The sequence below is a fragment of the Nannospalax galili genome, unplaced genomic scaffold (assembly GCF_000622305.1).
Source record: "Nannospalax galili isolate Female #2095 unplaced genomic scaffold, S.galili_v1.0 scaffold290, whole genome shotgun sequence".
NCBI lineage: Eukaryota > Metazoa > Chordata > Mammalia > Rodentia > Spalacidae > Nannospalax > Nannospalax galili.
Window position 1 is genome coordinate 2,987,000 of NW_008331486.1, and position 23,909 is coordinate 3,010,908.

Here is a 23,909-nt window from a genome sequence, read left to right on the forward strand (position 1 = left end):
ACTCACAAAGATCCACCTGCCTCTGCCTCCCAAATGCTGGGATTAAAGGTGTGCGCTGCCACGCCTGGCTTTAAATTTTATTATTTTTATTTTATGTGTATGAATGTATTGCCTTCATGTAGGTAAGTGCACCGTGTTGTGCAATGCCCATGGAGGACAGAAGAGGCTGTCAGATCCCCTGGAATTAGAATTATGGACAGTTGTTAGCTGCCATGTGGGTGCTGGGATCGACCTTGGGTCTTTTGCAAGAACAACCTGCCACGCCTGGCTTTAAATTTTATTATTTTTATTTTATGTGTATGAATGTATTGCCTTCATGTAGGTAAGTGCACCGTGTTGTGCAATGCCCATGGAGGACAGAAGAGGCTGTCAGATCCCCTGGAATTAGAATTATGGACAGTTGTTAGCTGCCATGTGGGTGCTGGGATCGACCTTGGGTCTTTTGCAAGAACAACCAGTGTTCTTAACAACTGAGCCATCTTTCCAGCCCCGAGAAATTTCTTTTTAAAAGAAGTTCATGGGGTTGGAGAGATGGCTCAGCGGTTAAGAACACTGGTTGTTCTTGCAAAAGACCCGGGTTCGATTCCCAGCACCCACATGGTGGCTATGAACCGTCCTTAACTCCAGTTCCAGGGGAGTCCAAAGCCCTCTTCTGACCTCCACAGCATTGCATGACACAGGTGCACTCGCATATATGCAGGCAACACACTCATACACATAAAATAAAAATAATAAAATATTTTTTAAAAAATGAAAGAAGTTCACTTATTTTCTTTCTTTCTTTCTTTTTTTTTTGGTCTTTTTTGAGACAGGGTCTCCCTGTAGCATCAGCTGTCCTGGAACCTGGAACTCACTATGTAGACCAGACGGTTGTTAGCCGCTCTGTGGGTGTTGGGAATCCAACCTGGGGCCTCTGTAAGAACAGCCAGTGCTCTGAACTGCTGAGCCATCTCTCCAGGCCCCTTGTTTTTGTTTTTGAGGGTCTCACTATACAGCCCTGGCTGGCCTGGAACTTGCTATGTAGACCAGACTGGCCTCAAACTTAGGGAGATCCTCTTGCCTTTGCCTCCTGAGTGGTGGGATTAAAGGTATATGCTACCACTCTCAGCTTTTATTTTTTAGTTTTATTTTTTGCGGTTCTGGGTATCAAGGCTTGGGCATGCTAGGCTAGTGGTTTATCATAGAGCTATATCCTTGGCCCAAGATTTCTTTGTGTTTGTGGGTTGGGGATGAAAGGGTACATGTGTTTGTGCATATGTGTGTAGCTATGCATGTGGAGAGTCTCCTTCCTCACTTTTTTTTTTTTTTTTTTTTTTTTTTTTTTTGACAATTGTCTCAGTTAGCCTAGGCCTAGGTTGACTGGCCATTGAGCTCTGGGATCCTCCTGTCTCTGCCTCTAAGTGCAGAGGTTACAGGTGTATACTGCCATTCTTGGCTTTTTCCATGGCTTGTTAGCCACCCTCTGGGTGCTGGGAACTGAGCCCAGGTCCTCTGCAAGAGCAGCCAGTGCTCTTAGCCACTGAGCCATCTCTCTAGCCCGAGATTTCTTTTTTAAGATGAGAAAAATAGTGATTGATAATAAAATATTATCAAATAATTATAAAAAAAGATGAGAAAAATAATGACATTTATACATTGATGAAAACAGTCCAGTAGAGGTGAAATGTGGATGGTGGTGAGAGTAGTTCTTATACCTTAGCATTGCTCTTGCTAGGTATGACAGGAGGACAGCAGTGTTTAAGTGAGTGTTGGCTTTACCCAGGAGAAGGGCAGTTGATTCACAGTAAAAGAAAAGAAGATAGAGAGCAAAAAAATGCAGGTAGGTCAGTATATGTATAATGTTGTGAACTTGGGAAAATATCACCACTTTACCTTCCTTAGTGAGGTAGAAATCAGTCTGCTGAGAGTAAAGGTGTTGGATTTGTAAGAGGATGGTATGAATTAGCTGACTGGAGAGTAAGTACATGCTGTGCAGCACTCAGGGCCCATCTGGGGTTTGTGGCCATGAAATTTAATTGATAGTGTGGCTGTCCATGTTTGTTTTCTCATCCACAGATGTAGATAAGGCTAAACATTGGGTTTAGTTGAGATTGTGGTTTAGGTTAGTGAGAGGAAGAAATTGAGATGGTATTCAAGGAAGTGTTTATAATGATTGATGATGGCCTGTATATCAACCAGGTAAGAAAGGAAGCAGACATAGGGAGGGGTGAAGGGTAGTTTAAAAGGTAGGGGCTGAGGGTGGTGGTGCAGATCTATCCCCGCACTCAGGAGGCTGAGGCAGGAGGGTCATGAATTCAAGGCCAGCCTGGGCTAGATAGTGAGATCCTGTCTCCGGAAATCAAGAGGAGGGAGGAAGAGGAAAGGTGATTGACTTGAAAGTCTTTCTTGGGTGGTTGGAAATGTGTATGAGGGCATCAACGTATGCAGGGGGTAGTAGATGGTGTGGTTGGATAAGCTGAGATTCAAAGCTGGCTTTTAGGGGACAGCATTAGGTCAGTTGCCTAGCATGCACAAGGCTCTAGGTTCCATTCCCAGAATTTTGAGTGGAGAAGGAAAGGAGACTGCTGAGAGGCCTTAGGGAGTATAGGCTGTGGAAGAGAAAGAGTTAAGCCTGAGAATTGGTAGAGGAGATAGTGTTTCCATGGAAAAACCAGTATTCGTTTAAACCAAGATAGTAAAGGGATCCCTTCTAGAAAAAGTTGAAGTTATAGGGGGTTTTCTGATTACTAAAGTTGTGTTCCAGAGCTTACTGTGGAAATGACTGATGAGATGGGGATAAGCGGGTAAGATTGGAAGAGGTTAGTGTACAAAGCTGCCTAAGCAGGCTGGCAAGGTGGCTCAACAGGCAAAGGAGCTTGCTGCTGAGTTTGACGACCTGACTTGAATTCCCCAGAACCCACATGGTGAAAGGAGAGAACCAATGTCTACAAGTTGTCCTCTGATCTATACATGCTTGCTATCATGCTCTCTCTCTCTCTCTCTCTCTCTCTCTCTCTCTCTCTCTCTCTCTCTCTCTCTCTCTCTCTCTCTCTCTCTCTTGGATAAAAGAAGCTGTCTAGGGATTAGGCTCTACAGTATGAGGGTGACCTGGAAATTCTGGGCTTCCTGTGGTTGATAATGAAAAGTAAAAGTGAGGAGGGAATCATCTTGTGGAATACATGCAGAGTTTTCTGGGGTTCCCATTTATCTCTTGCTATTGGAAGCAAAGAGAGTTAAAGGGCTATCTTAATTGAGAACATGAGTTCCCTCAGGATTTCTTCTAATGCATTAGTCTATTTTGGTGCCAATGGGAAGACATTAATGAATATGTCTTTTTAAGATAGTGTGTGTGTAGATGTGCGGACAATGTGTATATGTGGGTGCACATACCATGGTGGATGTGTAGAGGTCAGAGGACAATTTTCCTTGCACCTTTACATGGAATCTAAGGATTGAATTCAGGTTGCATGACAAGTACCTTTACTAGCTGAGCCATCTCACTGGCCATGAATGGCTTTTAAAGAATATTTGGGAGGTGCTAGTCATTGTGATGCACACTTTTAATCCCAGTACTTGGGAAGAAGAAGCAGGCAGATCTCTGTGAGATCAAGGCCAGCCTGGTCTAGATAGGGAGTTCCAGGTCAGCTGAGACTACAGGGAGACCCTGACTCAAAAGAAAAAAAAAAAATGTTTCTCTGGGACTGGAGAGATGTTTCAGCAGTTAAGAGCACTGGCTGCTCTTCCTGAGGACGCAAGTTTAGGTCCCAGCACCCGCATGGTGGCTAACAACTGTTCCAAATTCCAGTTCCACGGGATCCAACACCCTCTTCTGGCCTCTGTGGGCATTGTATAGCACGTGTGCACTTGTATACATGCAGACGAAACACTCATACACATAAAATAAAAATAATTAAAATTAGAAAATGGGAGGGGCCAGGCGTGGCGTACGCCTTTAATCTCAGCACGGGGGGGGGGGGGGGGAGATCTTTGGAATTCAAGGCCAGCCTGGTCTACATAGTGAGTTCCAGGATAGCTAGGGCTATAGGGAGACCCTGTCTCAAAAAGACAAAAAATAAAGGGAGAAGATGAGGAGGTTTATATTCATGTGTTGCTTTGGAAATGCTACTCTGATAGCATTGGAGAGAGAAGAAACCAGGTAAAGGACCATGTTAGGACATTTCTTCAGTTGTCATAGATTTGTGGTGCTGAGTTTGTTTCTTTGCAGAATTAGAAAATAAAGGATGTATTTGAGAGAATTTTTTATAGACCTCTTGTGAGGAAAAGAATGAGTCCTGTTAAGACTAGGAGTCCTGGTTATGGCAGAAGTCAGAAGGTGTGGGTCTGGGCCTGCCTTAGAGGGTCTGACTGTGTTAGGATCGAATTTTCCCTTTTCATCATTCTTGCCCTCTACCTTTTCTGGCTTCACAATTGCCTAAATTTTATGAGAACAGAGGCTGTGTCTGTTTGTTCTGTTCTTTATGACTAGGGACTGGCACAGTGAAAACACTTCAGAAAAATTGGTTGAATTGAGTTAAAAGGAAAAAAGATGGCTTTTAATAGCCTTTCCAATTCTGGGATTCTATCTTAGTATTATGATTTGTTTTTCGAGACAGGGCTTTGTTAAATTGTCTGGACTTGCCTTGGACTCACAGTTTTCCTGCCCTCTGAGTAGCTGGGAGTCAAGCTTCACTGCACTCAGCTGTTTTGCAAGTGGAAGAAATAGAGAAGTGGGGCCTGGGAGGGTAGCTCAACTCAGTGCTAGAACACTTGCTAGTGTGCTTGAGACTCTGTTCTGTCCTCAGAACCGAGAGAGAGAGAAAGACATACACACACACACACACACACACACACACACACACACAGACACACAGAGAAAGAGAGAGAGAGAGGAAAGGTGTGTTAAGTTCAGATGAGGGATGAATGTCATATGGTGTTTATTATTTTTATTTTATGTTTATGAGTGTTTGGTTGCATGTATGTAAGTGTTTGACATGTATGAAATGCCTACAGAAACCAGAAGAGGATGTTGAATCCCCTGATCCACTGGAAATGGAGTTGCTGACAGTGAGTGGTAAGCTGCCATGCTGGTGGCTGGGAACTGAATCCTGGTGCTCTGCAAGACCAGCCAGTACTCTTAATTTCTTAAACTAACTCTCCAGCCCTAAAATTATTATTTTTTAATTGACAAAAAAATTGACCGTTTATGTCCTGTGTAACAGGATTGTTTGAAACATATTTACATTGAAGATAGTTAAACTTAGCTAATTTATATGTGCATCACCTCACACACATATGAATCAGGGTGTTTTGTTTTTTTTTCATGAGAGAGTCTCCAGTGGCCCAGGCTGGTCTCTGAACTGTGTAACTGAGGCTGGCTTTGAACTCCTGATCCTCCTGCTTCTACCCTGGAGTGTGAAATCACAGGCCTGCACCTCCACACCCAGATTATAGTTACCATTTTTTGGGTGAAATCACTTAAGACCGACTCATCTAGCATTTTTCAAGAATACAGTATACCTCAGGTTGTGGTGGGGGTTTGGTGGCACTGGGTGTGGTGGTCTTTCTCAGCTACATATTGAATTTGAGGCAGCCCGGGCTACATAAGACCCTACCTCAAAAAAAAAAAAAAAAAAAAGTGTGTTTCTTGTCAGTATAAGTCAACATGTTGTCATTGACTGTAGTTAGCACACTGTGAAACAGATCTTCTGTATTTTTCCACGTAACTAATAATCTTCCTAATCCTTCCTCCCTCCTAGCCTCTACAAACCACTGTTCTATTCTCTATGTCCGTGAGGGCAACCGTTTTAGATTCTGCATGAGTGAGATAATGCAGGGCTTTGTCTTTGTGTTCCATCCATGCTATACATACAAGAATTCCCCTCTTCCCCTTTTCTTTTTTGAGACAGGGTCTCACTGTGCAGCCTAGGCTGGTCTGGAACTCACTATGAAGACTAGACTGGCTAGGCTGGAATGCCACCTGCCTCTGCCTCCCAACTGCCTGGGATCAAAGGTGTGTGCCACCACATCTGGCAGATTTCTTTCCTATGGCCAAATAACATTCCATTATATATCACTTTCTTTGTCCATTTGTCTGTTGATGGGACACTTGGCTGTTCAAATTTTTCAATAAACATGAAAGTGCAGATATGTTTTTTCACATACTGATTCCATTTCCTTTGGCTAGATTTCCAGTAGTAGAGCTGCTGGATCATGTGGTCGTTCTATTTTTAATTTTGAAGAATTACCTTCCTGTTTTCTGTAATGGCTATACAAAATTGCATTCCCGTAAACAGTATGCAAAGTAGTCTATTTTCTATACTGCCTTGCCAGTTTATTTGATATTTCACTGTAAATTTAAATTCAGTAGATGTTGCCAGGAGTCAAATAATATTCTGTAAAGGCAACAGGTTAAAAAAAAAAAATCTCTCACCATTACTAGAAATCAAAGTAGATGTGACTGACAAAATGTTTAGATCAGCTGGTTAAGAGCATGTGCTTCTTTGGAGTTAGACAGAACTGAATCATACCACTAAGCATGTCAACATTTTCCTGAACTGTCAAATGAGGGTAATGAGAGCACAGCCAGCATAGTTTGCAGGATTCAGTATAGAAAAACTAGCAGAATTCTCGTCGTAATACATCTAGATATATGCTAGCTTGATTCTAATATTTTATTGCAAGTTTGCTGATGTCTATGCTTTGTCTTCATATGGCAGAAAAAAATCCTAGTTTCATTTATGTCCAAATTTGAGTTAAGCTATCTCTTAGCCTCTGACTCTTACCTTTGCTGTAAGTGCTGTCTTAGAAAAACAACAATTTTATTTCACTTTTAAAATTTTTTCCTTAACTGTCTTTTGTTTTTGATTTTTGGAGCTAAGGATTGAACCCAGTGTCTCAAGCATGCTAGGTAGTACTCTACCACCAACTATACCCCAAGTCCACATGATTGTTCTTTAAATATTTTGCAGGGTAAGCATGGTCACACTTTCGGCTATCTTATTATAGGCCAGAAAGCTTACAGTTCTTAGAATTTTAACTTTTATGATGGTAAAATATCAATCTATGTGTATCTTCTTTCAGCTTATAAATCTTGAAACTGACTAAAATAAAAATTACATAGCAAGTTTGTCTTGTGGATTAGGCTTATTAAAAAGATCTCTAAAAAAATGTCTTCTTGCCCAGAGGATAAAGGCACCTGATGCCAAGCCTGATGATCCGAATTGGATCTTTTAAAAAGATGTCTTTGGGCCAGGCATGGTGGCTCACTCTTTTAATCCCAGCACTTGGGAGGCAGAGGCAGGTGGATCTCTTTGAGTTCAAGGCCAGGGTCTACATAGTGATTCCAGGACAGCTGGGGCTACAGGGAGACCCTGTCTCAAAAAGACCAAAAAAAAAAAAGAAAGTCTTTGAAAACATTTGAGGCTATGAGATAGTTTAGAAGATTGGTTCCTCATTAGATTAAGTAGAACATTATTAATTTTTAAAAAGTAAAGTTATACTTGAAGATTTAAACTAATAAATTGCTTAAATTGGTTTGTATTTTGCTCTGCCATTAAAAACATTTCATGTTTACTCAGTATCTTGAACAATGGTTTGGTTATAATCAGATTGGGGGACCTGACTGGGCTCCAGCAAAATTCAGGAATATATTTGTTACCTACATACCTACTTCTCATACAATTTTTTTTTGTTGTTGTTTTGTTTTGCTTCTTAACTTTTGTGGTGTTGGCATGAAACCCAAGTAAGAACTCACACATTCTAGGCTTTATCATTGAGTGGTAACCTCATGACGTTCAATTATTATTATTATTATTTTTATCTTTTTTAATTTTAATTCTTTTCTTTTTTCTTTTTCTTTTTCATTTATCTTTTCTGCCTGCCTCTGCCTCCCAAGTGCTTGGATTAAAGGTGTGTGCCACCTTGCCTGGCCCAATTATTTTTCTTTTGTTTTTTAAAAATATTTTATTATTTTTATTTTATGTCTATAAGTGTATTGCCTGCATGTGTGTTAAGTGCACCTGTGTCATGTAATACCTGCAGAGGTCAGAAGAGGGCATTGGATTCCCTGGAACTGGAATTATGGACATTTTTAGCTGCCATGTCAGTGCTGGGACTCAAACCTGTGTCCTTTGCAAGAACAGTCAGTGCTCTTAACCACTGAACTATCTCTCCAGCCCTGTATTGTTATTTTTTTGAAACAGGGCCTTACTATGCAGCACTGGCTGGCCTGGAACTCACTATGTAGACCAGACTGGCCTTGATCTATTGAAACCCACCTGCCTCTACATGGAATTAAAGGTGTGTACCACCATGCCCAGTTTCTTCGTCTTTATTTTTTTTAATTTAAAAAACTTTTATTTTATGTATATGTGTTTTGCTTGCATGTGTATATGTGCACCAATATGTTTGTAGTACCTGCAGAAGCCAGAAGGCATCTGGTCCCTGGAACTGGAGTTTTATTGGAGTTACAAGTGTTGTGAGCCATCATGGATATTGGAAACTGAACATGGGTCCCTGGCACCATGCCTGACTTCAATTCTTTTTTTTTTTTAATTTTCTTAAAAAATTTTTTTTATATGTATATATATGTCTGAGTGTATATATGTGCAGGACATGCATGAAGGTAGTTGTGATCCACCGTGTGGGTGCTGGGAACCAAACCTGGATCCTCCATAGGAGCAGCCAGTGCTCTTAACCACTGAACCATTTCTCCAGCCCCAAATAAATACTTTTGTTTGTTGTTGCTCTTGTTGTTCTTTGGTCTTTTTGAGACAAGGTCTCCCTATAGCCCCAGCTGGCCTGGAACTTGTTATGTATACCAGGCTGGCCTTGAATTCAGAGATCTGCCTGTCTCTGCCTCCCAAGTACTGGGATTAAAGGCATGAGTCACCAAGTCCGGTTTTTTTTATTTTGTTTTTTGACACTGAGTTTCCTTGTAGCCTCACCTGACCTGGAATTCACAATGAAGTCTGGCGATCCACCTGCCTCTGCCTCCCAAATGCTGGGACTACAGGCATATGCCACCACACCCAGCTTTGGCTTCAATTCTTAATGATAATTCTTTTTCTAGCTTAATGATTGCTCTCTGGTCATATAATATTGTGTTCTGTTATCTCAAGAGCAGCTCTTTCTATTGTTGACACAAAACATTTGTGGTCTGGCAGGTATTCTTGGTTCAGAGGTAACACTTAAATAATAATGCTTTAAAATATGTATGGCATTTGTATCTGTTTAGCTATTAGATAAATAAGAAATTGTTTGATTTCATTTATACCTTTGGCAAATATTTATTCAGCTACTACTGTGAGCCAGGCCCTTATCTACTTGGTATTACAACACTAAGTGAAGAAAGAAGATAAGTCTTGGCGCTGATGGCGCAAACTGTTTAATGGTGAAAGCCATCCAATAAGGATGGTTAACATGCAAGTAGATGTCTGTATTAAATGCTAGGGAGAGGCATAGTTAGTTAGAGATGTAGCTGGGAAGGACCACCTAGGATCTTTGGATTTCATTTTAGTTTAAGGCAAAGTCTTGGTATGGTTTCTAGTTAAGAAATAAAGTGATCTAACTTGAATGTGCATTCTGTGCTGTGGGGAGGAACAGACTTGAGGAATTCAGAAAAGGGATCAGAGTGGTCAGTTAGTCATAGGTCTTCATGTGAGATGATGGTAGACTCAGTGGAAGCAGGTAAAAGTAGTTCAGTTGAGATTATTTTGAAGACAGAATCAAATTTATTTTCTCAAATATGTTGATTGTGATATGAAAGAGTATGGTTATCCGACCACACTAATACATCCCCAGATAGATTTAGATTATATCTGATACTATTTTTTTTTTTTTTTGTCTTTTTGAGACAGGGTCTCCCTGTAGCCCCAGCTGTTCTGGAACTCACTATGTAGATCAGGATGGCCTTGAACTCACAGAGATCCACGTGCCTCTGCCTCCTGAGTGCTGGGATTAAAGGCATGTGCCACCTAGCCAGCTTTAAGTTATTTTTAAATCAGAGTTAAAAATAGTATCAGAGCATTTGGGAGAGAGAGGCAAGCAATATCTGTGAGTTCAAGGCCAGCCTGGTCTACATACTGAGTTCTAGACCCTGTGGCTACAGGGAGACCCTGTCTCAAAAAGACCAAAAAAAAAAAAAAAACAAAAAAAACAAAAAAACCCACCAGGTGTGTGAGCGTATGCCTATAATTTCAGATTTGGGGAGGCTGAGACAGGAGAATTAGGAGGTCAAAGTCATCTTTGGCTACATGATATAAGTTTGAGGCTAGCCTGTATATGAGACGCTATCTCAGAAAAAACAAAAACAAAAACTGTGTTGCTTAGTTGGTAGAGTGCTTGCCTAGTATGCACAGAACCCTGGGTTCAGTCCCTACACCACATAAACCAGGCATTGTGGCCTATGCCTGTAATCCCAGCACTTGGGTGGTGGAGACAGGAAGAACAGGAGTTCAAGATCATTCTTGGGTACATAAGGAATTCAAGGCCAGCCTGAACTATATGAGACCATGTCTCAACAACAACAAAAATCTGAGGTTGGAGAGATGGCTCAGAGGTTAAGGTGCTTCTCAAGCAATCATGAGGACAAGAGTTTGGATCCCAGTGCCTGTGTATCAAGCCAGGTTTGGGTACATGCCTATAACCCCAGCTTTGAGGAGACAGGAGACTTGCTGGAGCTTGCTGGCTTCTAGTCTAGTCAAGAAAACTCAAGATCCAGGTTCAGAGAGAGACCCTGCCTTGAAGGAATAAATAGAGATGACATATATTCAATGCCCTTTTCTGGCCCAAACACAAATTTAAAAAAAAAAAAAAAGATCCAGTGAGATGGTGTTAAAGGCACCTGTTGCCAAGCTTGACAACCTGAGTTTGATCCCTGGGATCCACATGGTGGAGGGAGAGAACCAACTCCCACTATTTATCCTCTGACCTCCACATACATGCTGTGCCTTCTCCTAATAAGGAAATATAAAAATACAAATAAAAGATAAATTTTAAAAAAGATTTATTTTGTGTATGAGTGTTTTGCCTGCATATATGTATGTAAACGATGTGTGTGTAATATCTGTGGAGGCCAGAAGAGGGTGTTTCATTCCCTGGGACTGGAGTTACGGATGGTTGTGAGACAATATGTGAGTGCTGGGAACTGAATCTGGGTTCTTTGCAAGAGCAGCCAGTGCTTTTAGCCACTGAGCTATCTCTTCAGCCCCAAAGTAAAGATAAAGTTTTTTCAAAAAGTTCTCTAAAATTACAGAAGCAGTGTAGGCTAGGTATAGAAAAATTGGTAAATATGTATTTTTTTTAGATTTATTTAAAAATTTTATTTATGTGTATATTGTGTTTCTGTGTGTGTATTGCCACCTGTGTGCAGTTGCCCATGGAGGCCAGAAGAAGGTGTCAGATCCACTGCTGCCACTGATTTGAGCCACCTGATATGGATGCTGGTAACCAAACTTGGGTCCTCTGAAAGAACAGCAGCTGCTTTTAAGCACTGAGCTATCTCTCCAGCCCAAATATGAATTTTTCTTTTTTTTTTTGTTTTTTGTTTTTGAGACAGGATCTCCCTGTAGTGGGGCTGGCTTGGAACTCACTATGTAGACCAGGCTGGCCTTGAACTCACAGAGACAAGTGCCTGCCTCTCCCTCCCAAGTGCTGGAATTAAAAGCATGCACCACCACGCCAGGCATCCAAATAGGAACTTTTAAAAAAAGTTCCTAATAAGGCCCTTATTCAGAGATAGCCTTTGTAAACACTTTGGGTCACTGTCTGCTTCTTAGCTCTGGAGTCATCCTTGACTGTGCTCTTTAATACTACAAACAATAGTTCTTATTTTCTGATACCCTGAGGGTCTCTTGTAACCCTCCTAGGCTTCATATTTACTGTGCAGTCAAGAATAACTTTTACCCTCCTGATCCTTCTGTCTCAATCTCCCAAGTATTGAGATTATTTTAAAGTTAAAGTCAATGGTGGCACTAAATATAATTGAAATCTTAATGTAGTCTTTTGATTTTAGAAAAGAATTTATGTGATATAAACTTTTGTTGTTTTTATTCTTAGTGATCCACCTTTGTACCTTCTACTCGTTTGAAGATGGTGAAGCTAGATATCCATACTTTGGCCCACCACCTCAAACAGGAACGCTTATATGTAAACTCTGAGAAACAGCTCATTCAGAGGCTAAATGCAGATGTGCTTAAGACAGCTGAAAAGTTGTATCGTACAGCGTGGATTGCAAAGCAACAGAGAATTAATTTGGATCGGCTTATTATAACCAGGTAAAGATTTTCAGATCATTTTGTGAACATTATAATTTTAAAACTTAAAAAAAATATTTTTATTTTGTGTGTATGTGTGTATTGCCTGCATGTAGGTAAGTGCACCCATGTCATGCAATATCTGTGTCGTGTAATGCCCTCGGAGGACAGAAGAGGCTGTCAGATCCCCTGGGACTGGAGTTACCGACAGTTGTTAACTGCCTTGTGGGTGCTGGGCTTCGAACCTGGATCTTCTGCAAGAACAGCCAGTGTTCTTAACTGCTGAGCCATCTCTCCAGCCCCAACATTAAATTTTATTTCAACTGTTTACTGTTGCTAAATGAATCTCTATAAAATTAAAGTACATGGTTTTGCTGGGCGTGGTGGTGCACAGTCCCACTGGAGAGGCAGAGGCAGGTGGATCTCTGAGTTCAAGGCCAGCCTGGTCTACATAGCTAGTTCCATGCCAGCTGGGGCTATAGGGAGACACCCTATCTCAAAAAGAGGAAAAAAAAATAGTTTTGGTTAATTTTGAGTCTTTGCTTATAAAATGTATAGTTTTATTAATTACGTGTAGAAATTTTGAACTTAAGCTTTAACATTTTCCACCTCATTAATGTTTGTGCTTACAAACAAAACATTGTTGTGCAGAGTAAATTATGTGAGCTGGGCCTGGTGGCACACGCCTTTAGTCCCAGCACTTTGGAGGCACAGGCAGGTGGATCACTGTGAGTTCAAGGCCATCCTGGTCTACATAGTGAGTTCCAGGCCAGCTGGGGCTACAGGGAGATCCTGTCTCAAAAATACTAAAAAACCCCAAACAGAATAAATTATGTGATATTATTTATATACATTTCCATGCTTGAATTGTGTATCTACTTTTAGAAACAACATATTTCAGTTATTATTTTATTGTTCTGTTCCAAAAAGCAGTTTTTTTTTTTTTTTTTTTGGTTTTTTTGAGACAGGGTCTCCCTGTAGCCCCAGCTGTCCTGGGACTCACTATGTAGACCAGGCTGGCCTTGAACTTACAGAGATCGGCCTGCCTCTGCCTCCTGAGTGCTGGGATTAAAGGCGTGCGCCACCATGCCCCGCAAAAGCAGTTTAAAAAAAAATTATTATCCTTTTATTTTATGTGTATGGGTGTATAGCCTGCATGTGTGTAAGTGCACTCATGTCATACAGTGCCTGTGGAGGTTAGAAGAAGGCATCAAGATCTGGAACTAGAGTTATGGGTGGTTGTTAGCCACTATGTGGGTGCTGGGGATTGAACTCTCTCCTCTGGAAGAGCAGTCAGTGCTCTTAACCACTGAGCCATCTCTCCAGCCTCCCAAGAAGCAATTTTTAACTGTAAGAATATTAATATAATGTTGATAAAAAGAGTCAGATACAAAAGAATACATACTGTATAATTGTATTTATGTGAAATTTTAAAAATATTTTTAAAATTTATTATTTTTATTTTATGTGTAGGAATAAATTGCCTGCATGCGTCTAAGTGCACCCATGTTATGTAATACCCACAGAGATCAGAAGAGTTGTTGGATTCTCCTGGAACTGGAGTTTTGAATGGGTGTTAGCCAGCATGTGGGTGCTAGGAATCAAACAGGGGTCTTCTGCAAGAGCAGCCAGTGCTCTTAAGTGCTGAGCTATCTCTCCAGCCCATTTGTGTGAAATTTTAAGAGGCAGGACCAGTCTTTGATTATATTATTCTGAATAATAGCCACTTTTTGGGCTTTCCAGTGTAGTATTTTGATTGGAAAGGTCATGCAAAAGCATTCTGGAATGGTTAAAATAGTCCATGTAGTGAATTAAACCCAGGGCCCTGTGCATGCTAGGCAAGCACTCTTTCAACTGAGCCACATTCCCAACCTCTTATTAATTTTTAGTGCTTGAATACTCATAAATTTTCTTTTTTTCTTTTCTCTTTTTTTTCTTTTTTCTTTTTTGTCCTTTTTTGGAGACAGGTCTCCCTGTAGCACCAGCTGTCCTGGAACTCACAAAGATCCGCCTGCCTCTGCCTCCCAAGTGCTGGGACTAAAGGCATGTGCCACCACGCCCGGCTTATACTCGTAAATTTTCTTATGTCAGTAAATAAGCCATTTTTAATTGTAACAAAATTTTTTATCTTTTTTTTTTTTTTTTGTCTTTTTGAGACAGGGTCTCCCTGTAGTCCTGGAACTCACTATGTAGACCAGGCTGGCCTCGAACTCACAGAGATCCACCTGCCTCTGCCTCCTAAGTCCTGGGATTAAAGGCACGTGCCACCATACCCGGCTACAAATTTTAAATTTTAATCCATAGGGTGTAGCTCTGGACAGTAGTTGTTGGTGGTTACAAATTGATGCTTTTCACTTAAGTTTTGTTCACTATGAAGAAATTGGCTTCCTCTACTTTAGGCTTGTCTGTCTTCATTCATGTGCTCTTGGTCTCAGATTTTAGCAGTTTAAGAAGATCATGTTGGCATATTAGGATTCCAATTTCTTCATTTAAGTGTGAAGTATTATTGTTGTTAACATTATTTTGTCTGTTTGCTGATTTGTGTGCTGATATTTCTTAGTGCTGAAGCTTCCCCTGCTGAGTGTTGCCAACATGCCAAGATTTTGGAAGATACACAGTTTGTTGATGGATATAAGCAACTGGGATTTCAGGAAACTGCTTATGGAGAATTCTTAAGTCGGTTAAGAGAAAATCCTCGTCTTATTGCCTCCTCTTTGGTTGCTGGAGAGAAACTCAATCAGGAGAATACACAAAGTGTTATTTATACAGTTTTTACCTCCCTGTATGGCAACTGTATTATGCAAGAAGATGAAAGCTACCTCCTTCAGGTTTTACGATACTTGATTGAATTTGAACTTAAAGAAAGTGATAACCCTAGGCGACTTTTGAGGAGAGGAACTTGTGCCTTCAGCATTTTATTCAAGCTTTTTTCTGAAGGACTCTTTTCTGCCAAACTTTTCCTCACAGCTACTTTGCATGAGCCAATCATGCAGCTCCTTGTTGAAGATGAAGATCATCTGGAAACAGATCCAAACAAGCTAATTGAGAGATTTTCCCCAGCCCAACAGGAAAAACTCTTTGGAGAGAAAGGCTCAGATAAATTCAGGCAAAAGGTGCAGGAAATGGTGGATTCCAATGAGGCCAAACTGGTTGCTCTGGTGAACAAATTTATTGGTTATCTCAAACAGAACACATACTGTTTTCCACATAGTTTGAGGTGGATTGTGTCACAAATGTACAAAACTCTCTCCTGTGTAGATAGACTGGAAGTTGGGGAGGTCAGAGCGATGTGCACTGATCTTCTGTTGGCTTGCTTCATTTGTCCTGCAGTTGTCAATCCAGAGCAGTATGGAATAATAGCCGATGCTCCAATCAATGAGGTGGCGAGATTTAACCTGATGCAGGTATGTTCTTCCTGTCATTAATGTGGCATTCAGTTTAAAGTCAGTTCCTGTTATGCAATGGAGTGGAAACAAAATAATGACAATTTTCATATGGTCTTACCATTTCTTTTCCTTAAATTGTCCCAAATATTTGCTTCTCATGAAACAAAAGCAATTATACTATGATTTTGAATCATTGTAGTTATGAAACATTTTGCACTTGTTTTAAAATGGAATCCTTGAACACTTAAATCCATAATTGACTAAATTTTCTACAAAAAGATTGTCATACCTTTTTTATAATTTCAAAATCTAGGCTTGAAAACTGAGAATGTCTTTTTATTCCTCAAAATTTAAACTGAACTCAAAGCTAAACATAATTAGTATTCTTTTTACTGCTAGTGACTACTTAGGTTTATTGCAGAAATGTTATTGTGTTTGACTATATACCACCCTAAGAATATATTAATATATGTAGTAAATTACCTTCCTATAAATTTTGAAATTCTGGGCCAGGGAGGTGGCTCAGGGGGTACAAGCACTTGCATAAGCCTGATGAGTTGAGTTCAGTTCCTCGAACCCATGGTAGAAGGTAACTTCTGAAAGTTGTCCTCTGACTTCCTCTTGCATATTGTGGCAGTCATATATGTGTTCCTTTGAGACAGTGTCTCTCACTGAACTGGAAGCTCACCATTTTGGCTAGGCTGGCTAACCAGCAAGTTCCCAGGGATCTGTCTGTCTTTGTTCCTCAATGCTGGAATTATAGGCCCATGTGACCATATCTGGCTTTTATGTGGATGCTGAGGATTCAAACTCAAGCTGACATGCTTCTATAGCAGATGTTCTTACCCATGGAACTATCTCCTGAGCCCATGCAGTCCTCAGCCTTTTAATCACATCTTATTCTGAAATACAATAAAGAAGAGAACAACTTCATTCAGAATAAACCAAGGTTTCTTTTTGTTGTTGTTGTTTGTCTTTCAGACAGGGTCTCACTATGTAGCCCTAGCTAGCCTAGAACTTAATATGTAGACTAGGCTGGCCTTGAATTCAGTGATCTGCTTCCTTCTGCCTCCCAAATGCTGGGATTAAAGGTGCATGGGCTGTGATAAGCCTTTAAAAAAAATTATTGGGGGCTGGAGAGATGGTTCAGCAGTTAAGAGCACTGACTGCTCTTACAGAAGAGCTGTGTTGATTCCCAGCACCCACATGGTAGCTAACAACCATCCGTGACTCCATTTCCAGGGGAATCTGTCACCCTCTTCTGACCTCTGCAGGCATCACATGACACATGCAAGCAATATACTCCTACACATAAAATAAAAATGATAAAATAAAATATACTTTAAAAATTATTGGTTCTGTCATCTTGGGGTATCTAGCAATTCACTATATAGAAATCCCTGAAATAAAAATGTTAATTTTTTATCATTTATGAAATGCTTACATATTCTTCTTTTGTTGTTTTGTTTTTTGAGACAGGGTCTCCCTGTAGCCCCAGCTGGCTTGGAACTCACTATGTAGACCAGGCGGGCCTTGAACTCACAGAGATCTCCCTGCCTCTGCCTCCCCAGTGCTGGGATTAAAGGTGAACACCACCACACCCAGCAGTATTTACATATTCTTTTTATTTTTTTAACTTTTTAAAACAATTGTATTTATTATTATTTTTTTAATTTTACATGTATGTGTGTATTGCCTGCATGTAGATAAGTGCATCCGTGTCATGCAATGCCCTTGGGGGTCAGAAGAGGCTGTTGGACCCCCTGGAACTGGAGTTATGGACAGTTTTTAGCTTTCATGTGGGTGCTGGGATTCGAACCCGGGTCTTCTGCAAGAACAACCAGTGTTCTTAATCTCTGAGCCATGTCTCCAGCCCCAGTATTTACATATTCTTACAGTAGTGTGTTTGTAATTTTATTTTCATCATTTAGTATATATTGAGTTACATACTTCAAAAATGAGTGAAAAGAGGGTTTGTCTCAGATATTAAGAAAATGATGCTATAATGATATTTTGAATAAGTCCCTAAAGAGTAGGTTAACAGTTCGCTTTCGGCAGTAAGAAACTTGCTCTGTGAATTAGTGTTTATTTTATTTAACAGCTTATGTTTCACCAAAATTATTTGCTTTGAAACCTACAAACAGAAAAAGGATCTTAAATTTAAGACCAAGGAGATCTACTCTCAAAAAAAAAAAAAAAAAAAAAAAAAAAAAGATCTGGGAAAAATATTCTTCCTTGAGTGCTTTGTGAACTTTTATTGGGAAACATATTTCATGTTAAACTTAAAGTTGTTTAATGAGTGAAATTAGTCTTTACAGATTAATTAAAAAATTTCTAGGGCCTGGGTCAGGCCTGGTGGTGCACACCTTTAATCCCAGCACTCAGGAAGCAGAGGCAGGCAACATCTGCCAGTTCAAGGCCAGCCTGGTCTACATACTGAGTTGTAGACCAGCTGAGGCTACTAGGAGACACCATCTCAAACAAAAAACAAAAACTAGGGCCTGAATAATGCCTCATCGGGTAAAAATACTTGCTTACACAGCCTCTCGTAATCTCCAGAATCCATGCTAGAAGGAGAGGACATAGTCTCATGTAATCTCCAGAATCCATGCTAGAAGGAGAGGACATAGCCTCTTGTAATCTCCAAAATCCATGCTAGAAGGAGAGGACCAATTCCTGAAAGATTTCTTTCTAACCTCCACACTCACATACATACTCAAAATAATATTATCCTCCTCCTCATTATTAGTAGTATTAACATTCACACACATGCCATAGCCATAGCACGTATGTGCCAGACTCACACACATACTCAAAATAATACTATTATTATGTTTAAAAAATTCTACACAAGCTGGGTGTGGTGGTGCACACCTTTAATCCCAGCACTTGGGAGGCAGAAGCAGGCGGATCTCTGTGAGTTCGAGGCCAGCCTAGTTCACATAGTTCCAGGACTGCTGAGGCTGCAGGGAGACCCTGTCTCAAAAAGACCAAAAAAAAAAATCCTACACATACATGGGGCTGGAGAGTTCCAGGGGACTCCGAAGCCCTCTTCTGACCTCCGCGGCATTGCAGGACATGGGTGCACTCACATACACGCAGGCAATACATTCATACACATAAAATAAAAAAATAAAAAAAATTCTACATATACAAGAAGTATAGTATCAGAAACAAATCTATTATACTTTTAATTTCCTAATGTTGATGCCATATGTGTTATGGAGAAATTACAGCAAAATTTTCTACTTCCTCTAACTCTTGGTTTGAAAACAGTAAAAACTGACAAGATACACATTTTATTGGGGATACTATTTTGTATGCCTGATCAGAGAGTGTGAATATTTTTATGAAACCAGATTTCTGGATTAGAATAGGAGTGCTTTGTAGACCAGTGTTTGTATCTGTAGCTTATGTCGCCCTATCACTGCTTTTGTTTGCAGGTTGGCCGCCTTTTGCAGCAGTTAGCAATGACTGGCACTGAGGAGGGAGATCCCCGGACAAAAAGCAGCCTTGGAAAATTTGACAAAGTAAGAATGAATGCTGTGTCATGTGAAATACTCTTGTAGACTGCTGAGTGTGGTAGTCCACACTTGTATTCTTAGCATTTACGATGGTGAGGTTGGAGGATTATCTTGAGTTCGAGGCTAGCCTGCCTATATAGGCCAGACTGGGCAACAGTGAGTCCTTGTATCAAAAACAAAGGAAGTAAAATACTATTTGTAAACTGTTCTGGCAAAGTATTAGTGAACGTAACTATTCTCTTTATTAAATCTTGTCTTTAGGTGTGATACATAAGTTTTTTTTTTTTGTTTTTTTTTTTTTGAGATAGGCCTCTAGCCCCAGCTGGTCTTGAACTAGCTATGTAGACCAGGCTGGCATCAAACTCACACAGATCTGCTTGCCTCTGCCTCCCTAGTGCTGGAATTAAAGGCCTCTGCCACCAGTAGTTTGTATTTAAATTAATTACAATATTGGATCAGTGGTGTTTAAATTTAGGAAGATTTCTATAGAATTGCTAAACTGTCTTATAGAAGTATTGAAGAGGTATCATTGTAATGAGAACCATATATCTATTAAGATTATTTTGTTTTTTTCTTACTTATTCTTAACTTTAAAAAATCTTTATTCTCATCCTGACTGTAAAAATCATACATATTCACTATAAAAGTTCTAGATTATAGAAAATGAAAATCCAATAAATTCCATAGAATCTTACCCTTAGAGATGACTGTTAGTCTCTTTGGTAAGTATTCTTCTGGATTTAAGCATAAAGTAGGATTAAACAGCACAGTGGGATCTTACTACACGTTGTTCAAGTTTTCAAATTGTTCTAACAAATAATTCAGCTGACCAGCTTTTCCAGGTTGGTTTAAGCATTAATTTTCAGAGACCAAACCACAAAGTAGGTGAGAAAAACTTACAATTTCCTTGAATTTTTAAAAAGTGACATAGTTTAAAAAAAAATAGAAAACGCATACACAAAAATGAATTTAACAGATAATAGTTCAGAAAAACCTAGCTTTTTATCAAAATAAAACTTCCCAATTTTCATTTTTGGCATGTATTATAAAGTGGCTTTAAAGGGCATTGCACGACATGGGTGCACTTACCTACATGCAGGCAATACACACATACACATAAAATAAAAAGTAATAAATATTAAAAAAGAATTCAATATGGGGTAAGTATTCTTCCGGATTTAAGCATAAAGTAGAATTAAACAGCACAGTGGGATCTTACTACACATTGTTCTACTCCTGTGCAAGTTTTCAAATTGTTCTAACAAATAATTCTGTTATTTGTTACTTCTTTACCATAACACATAGCTATAGACAGATTTCTACAGTTCTGGAGATAGGGACCAGGGCAGGGTGAAGTATGAGACGGAGCTCAGGCATTGCAGCTAGCAAAGGACAGTTTCGATTCAACCTCCCACAGCTTCGTCTGCAATGCTGTCAAGACATCTTCAATCTGTTTTAGAAACTTTGCTATTTCAACTCTTCTTTCAAGATTAAAAAGCTCCTTACCTTCTGATATAATCTGCTTTTTAGAGGACCCTAAAGTATAACTTTGATGGCTTCAATGCTGAGGCAGAACAAGTCCCTTTTGTAATCTAGGTCCTTGGGAGTGCATCTGTACACGTAGCCAAGGCTGAGGGAGCAGCTGGCACAGTTCAGAGTCTCAAGAATGAATTTTCAGCTTTTTGTTTAGTTTCTGTTCCTTATCCACATAAACATTACAGGAAACACAGTGCAGCAGGATGCAGTTGGTGTCCTGGCTGGTCACCCAGCTCAGTGTGTTGCCCAGTGGCCAGTGGCAGCGTGAACACAGGAATACCAGGGGTGGTTGATAGCCTCTGTGTCCTCTGGCGGCTCAGCACCCATCTCCAACATGTTCTAGGTCAAGGCGCTCCAACATGCTCACCCACTTCTGCAACAGCTGGTAGTGGCTTGAGTCGCTTCCCCAGCAGCGAGAAGTTTCTCCACTTGCCCTGGCAGTCAGAGGAGCATCATCGGTGACAACCGGGGAACCAAGTAGCTGCCATGAATTTTGAATCTCCTGCACCCCAGAGCCTCAGATTATTTTATTTTTAAAAGGCTTTTTAACAGATTATTATTAATATAACAATCACTGATGATTGGATTTTTTTTCTGGATTTTTTGAGATAGGGTCTCCCTGTAGCACCAGCTGGCCTTGAACTCACAGAGATTCTCCTGCCTCTGCCTCCAGAGTGCTGGGGTTAAAGGCGTGTGCCACTATGCCCTGGCATTAATTGGGTAATTTTTATTTTATGTGTATAAGTGTATTGCCTGCATGTATGTGAGTGCGCCTGTGTCATGCAATGCCACGGAGGTCAGTAGAGGGCATTGGATTCCTCTGGAACTGGAGTTACAGACAGTTCATAGCCGCCCATGTGGGTGCTGGGAATCAAACCTGGGTCTTCTGCAAGAGCAGTCAGTGCTCTTAACTGCTGAGCCATCTCTCCACCCCCTAATTGGACAATTTTAAGCACACTTAATGAACTAACATTTATGGATTGTTTAGTAAAATAAATATTTCATCAGATTTTGAATAGGCTATCCATTCAACCCAGTTTAAAAATCAAATGTTGGGGCTAGAGACATGGCTCAGTGGTTAAGAACACTGGCTGTTCTTGCAGAAGACCCAGGTTCGAATCCTAGCACCCATATGGCGGCTAACAACTGTCCATAACTCCAGTTCCAGGGGATTCAACAGCCTCTTCTGTTCTCCGAGGGCATTACCTGACATGGGTGCACTTACCTACATTCAGGCAATACGCACATACACATAAAAATAATAAATATTAAAAAATAAATAAAAATAAAATGTTGGCTGGAGAGATGGCTCAAGGGTTCAGAGCATTTGCTATTCTTTTAGTTCCCAGAACCCACATTGGGTAGCTCACAACCACCTGGAACTCCCAACACACACACACACACACACACACACACACACACACCCCTTACATAGGAGAAGGATATTATTAAGGGAAAAATGGGGTCACTTTAAATGGGGAAACCATGGTGGAAGGGTTAGATAGTGAGAGAGATAAATAATGTCTAGCTAGTTTTAAAGAAAACAGAGGGAAGGGGCTGGAGAGGTAGCTCAGCGGTTAAGAACATTGACTGTTCCTTCAGAAGACCTGGGTTGGAATCCCAGTACCCACATGGCAGCTAACAACTGTCTCTAACTCCAGTTCCAGGGGATCCGACAGTCTCTTCTGTCTTCCATGGGTTTTGCATGACACGGGTGCACTTACCGACATGCAGGCAATACATACACATAAAATAAAAATACTAAATAAAAAAATTTTTTTTTTGTCTTTTTTGAGACAGGGAGACCCTGTCTCAAAAAAGACCAAAAAAAAAAAAAAAAAATGAAAAAAACAAAAGGGAACCATATTAGACCAAGAACCTACTGACAAATTATACATACAACTAGTTCAAGGAACAAAATATATGTCTAGTCAAAGTTTATCTGAGAATGTTTGGTTTTTGCCCAAGCTTTATCTTACATAGTGCATGGTAATTAAAAGTACCAGACGGATGGAACTAACCATCTTGGATGTTTAACAGCCATACTTTGAGGCCTATACTAATCTGGTCAGAGGGACTTAAAGGACAGTTTTTGCTCCTTGCCCTCCAAGGTTGACTAAGTTCCAGGGGACTATGGAGCATCTCTCAAAATGTTCTGTAACTGTGGTGAGTCACCTGTGCTCTTGTTCAGGGAGGCCATGGAGACCCCACCAGATGGACTTGAACCAGTGTCCAGTCTACAAGGAAGAGGGTCAACACAGAGGAAACATTTCCTCCATGCTTCCAAGTGAAGCCAGCCATGGTCGAGCAGGGCCTTTGACTTATCTTCACGTAGATGGAGCTGGTAAAGGGGCTCTTCCCAAGCCCATGTAACTCCTGAGGAACAGATCCTCAAACAACCTTAAGAGTAAATATAAATTGGTTTATTTGGGCCAACTGTATTGTCTTAAACACCCAAAAGGAAAGTGTAACCAAAGACTAAAGTGATCAGTATATTTCTTTTCTTTTCTTTTTTTTTTTTTTTGTCTTTTTGAGACAGGGTCTCCCTGTAGCCCAAGCTGTCCTGGAACTCACTATGTAGACCAGGCTGGCCTTGAACTCACAGAGATCCACCTGCCTCTGCCTCCCAAGTGCTGGGACTTACAGGTGTGCACCACCACACCTGGTGTGATCAGTATATTTCTTCAAGAGACCATGTGTATAGCTAAAGGCTACATAACAAGAAACAATGCCAGACAGGAGATACCTTCCTTTGAGTTGTTGGCCAGGGTGGCCCAAGAGACTTCCAGACAGTAACCCAGCATAGAACTGGGAAAATGAACAGCAGACCCCAGTCTTATCTAAAGCAATGTTGGCAACTGATTGCTGCTAGCTGAGGAATAGCTGATCTTCTTAAAATAAGGAATTCTAGATAGGCTGACTAGACTCAGTGGATGGACTTGCACTGGAGAATAGTTGGGGGCACTGACAACACAGTGGACAGGAACAGGGATGACAGGATATATGGGCTCCAATTTCGGGGGGGAAGGTTATGGGAGGGTGCCATTTGGGATGTGGGTATAAAGATGAATAAGATTGTTTGGAATGTTCTATATGAAATAATACACACACAAAAAAAATAAAATAAAAAAATTTAAAAATAAGCCGGGTGTGGTGGCGCATGCCTTTAATCCCAGCACTTGGGAGGCAGAGGCAGGCAGATCTCTGTGAGTTCAAGGCCAGCCTGGTCT

General features: G+C 40.5%; 1 protein-coding gene and 1 pseudogene across 1 annotated transcript in view; one reads left to right on the forward strand and one right to left on the reverse strand.

Annotated features, from left to right (window-relative positions):
* The window catches only part of Gapvd1 (GTPase activating protein and VPS9 domains 1), a 105,692-nt gene that overhangs the window by 20,747 nt on the left and 61,036 nt on the right, over positions 1-23,909 (forward strand). Inside the window, 3 exon segments of the mRNA XM_017796194.2 lie at positions 12,037-12,254; positions 14,794-15,637; positions 19,063-19,149. Coding sequence (XP_017651683.1) covers positions 12,070-12,254; positions 14,794-15,637; positions 19,063-19,149 — 1,116 coding nt within the window. The 5' untranslated portion in view covers positions 12,037-12,069.
* Positions 20,513-23,909, reverse strand: part of LOC115068674 — a 3,892-nt pseudogene continuing 495 nt past the window's right edge.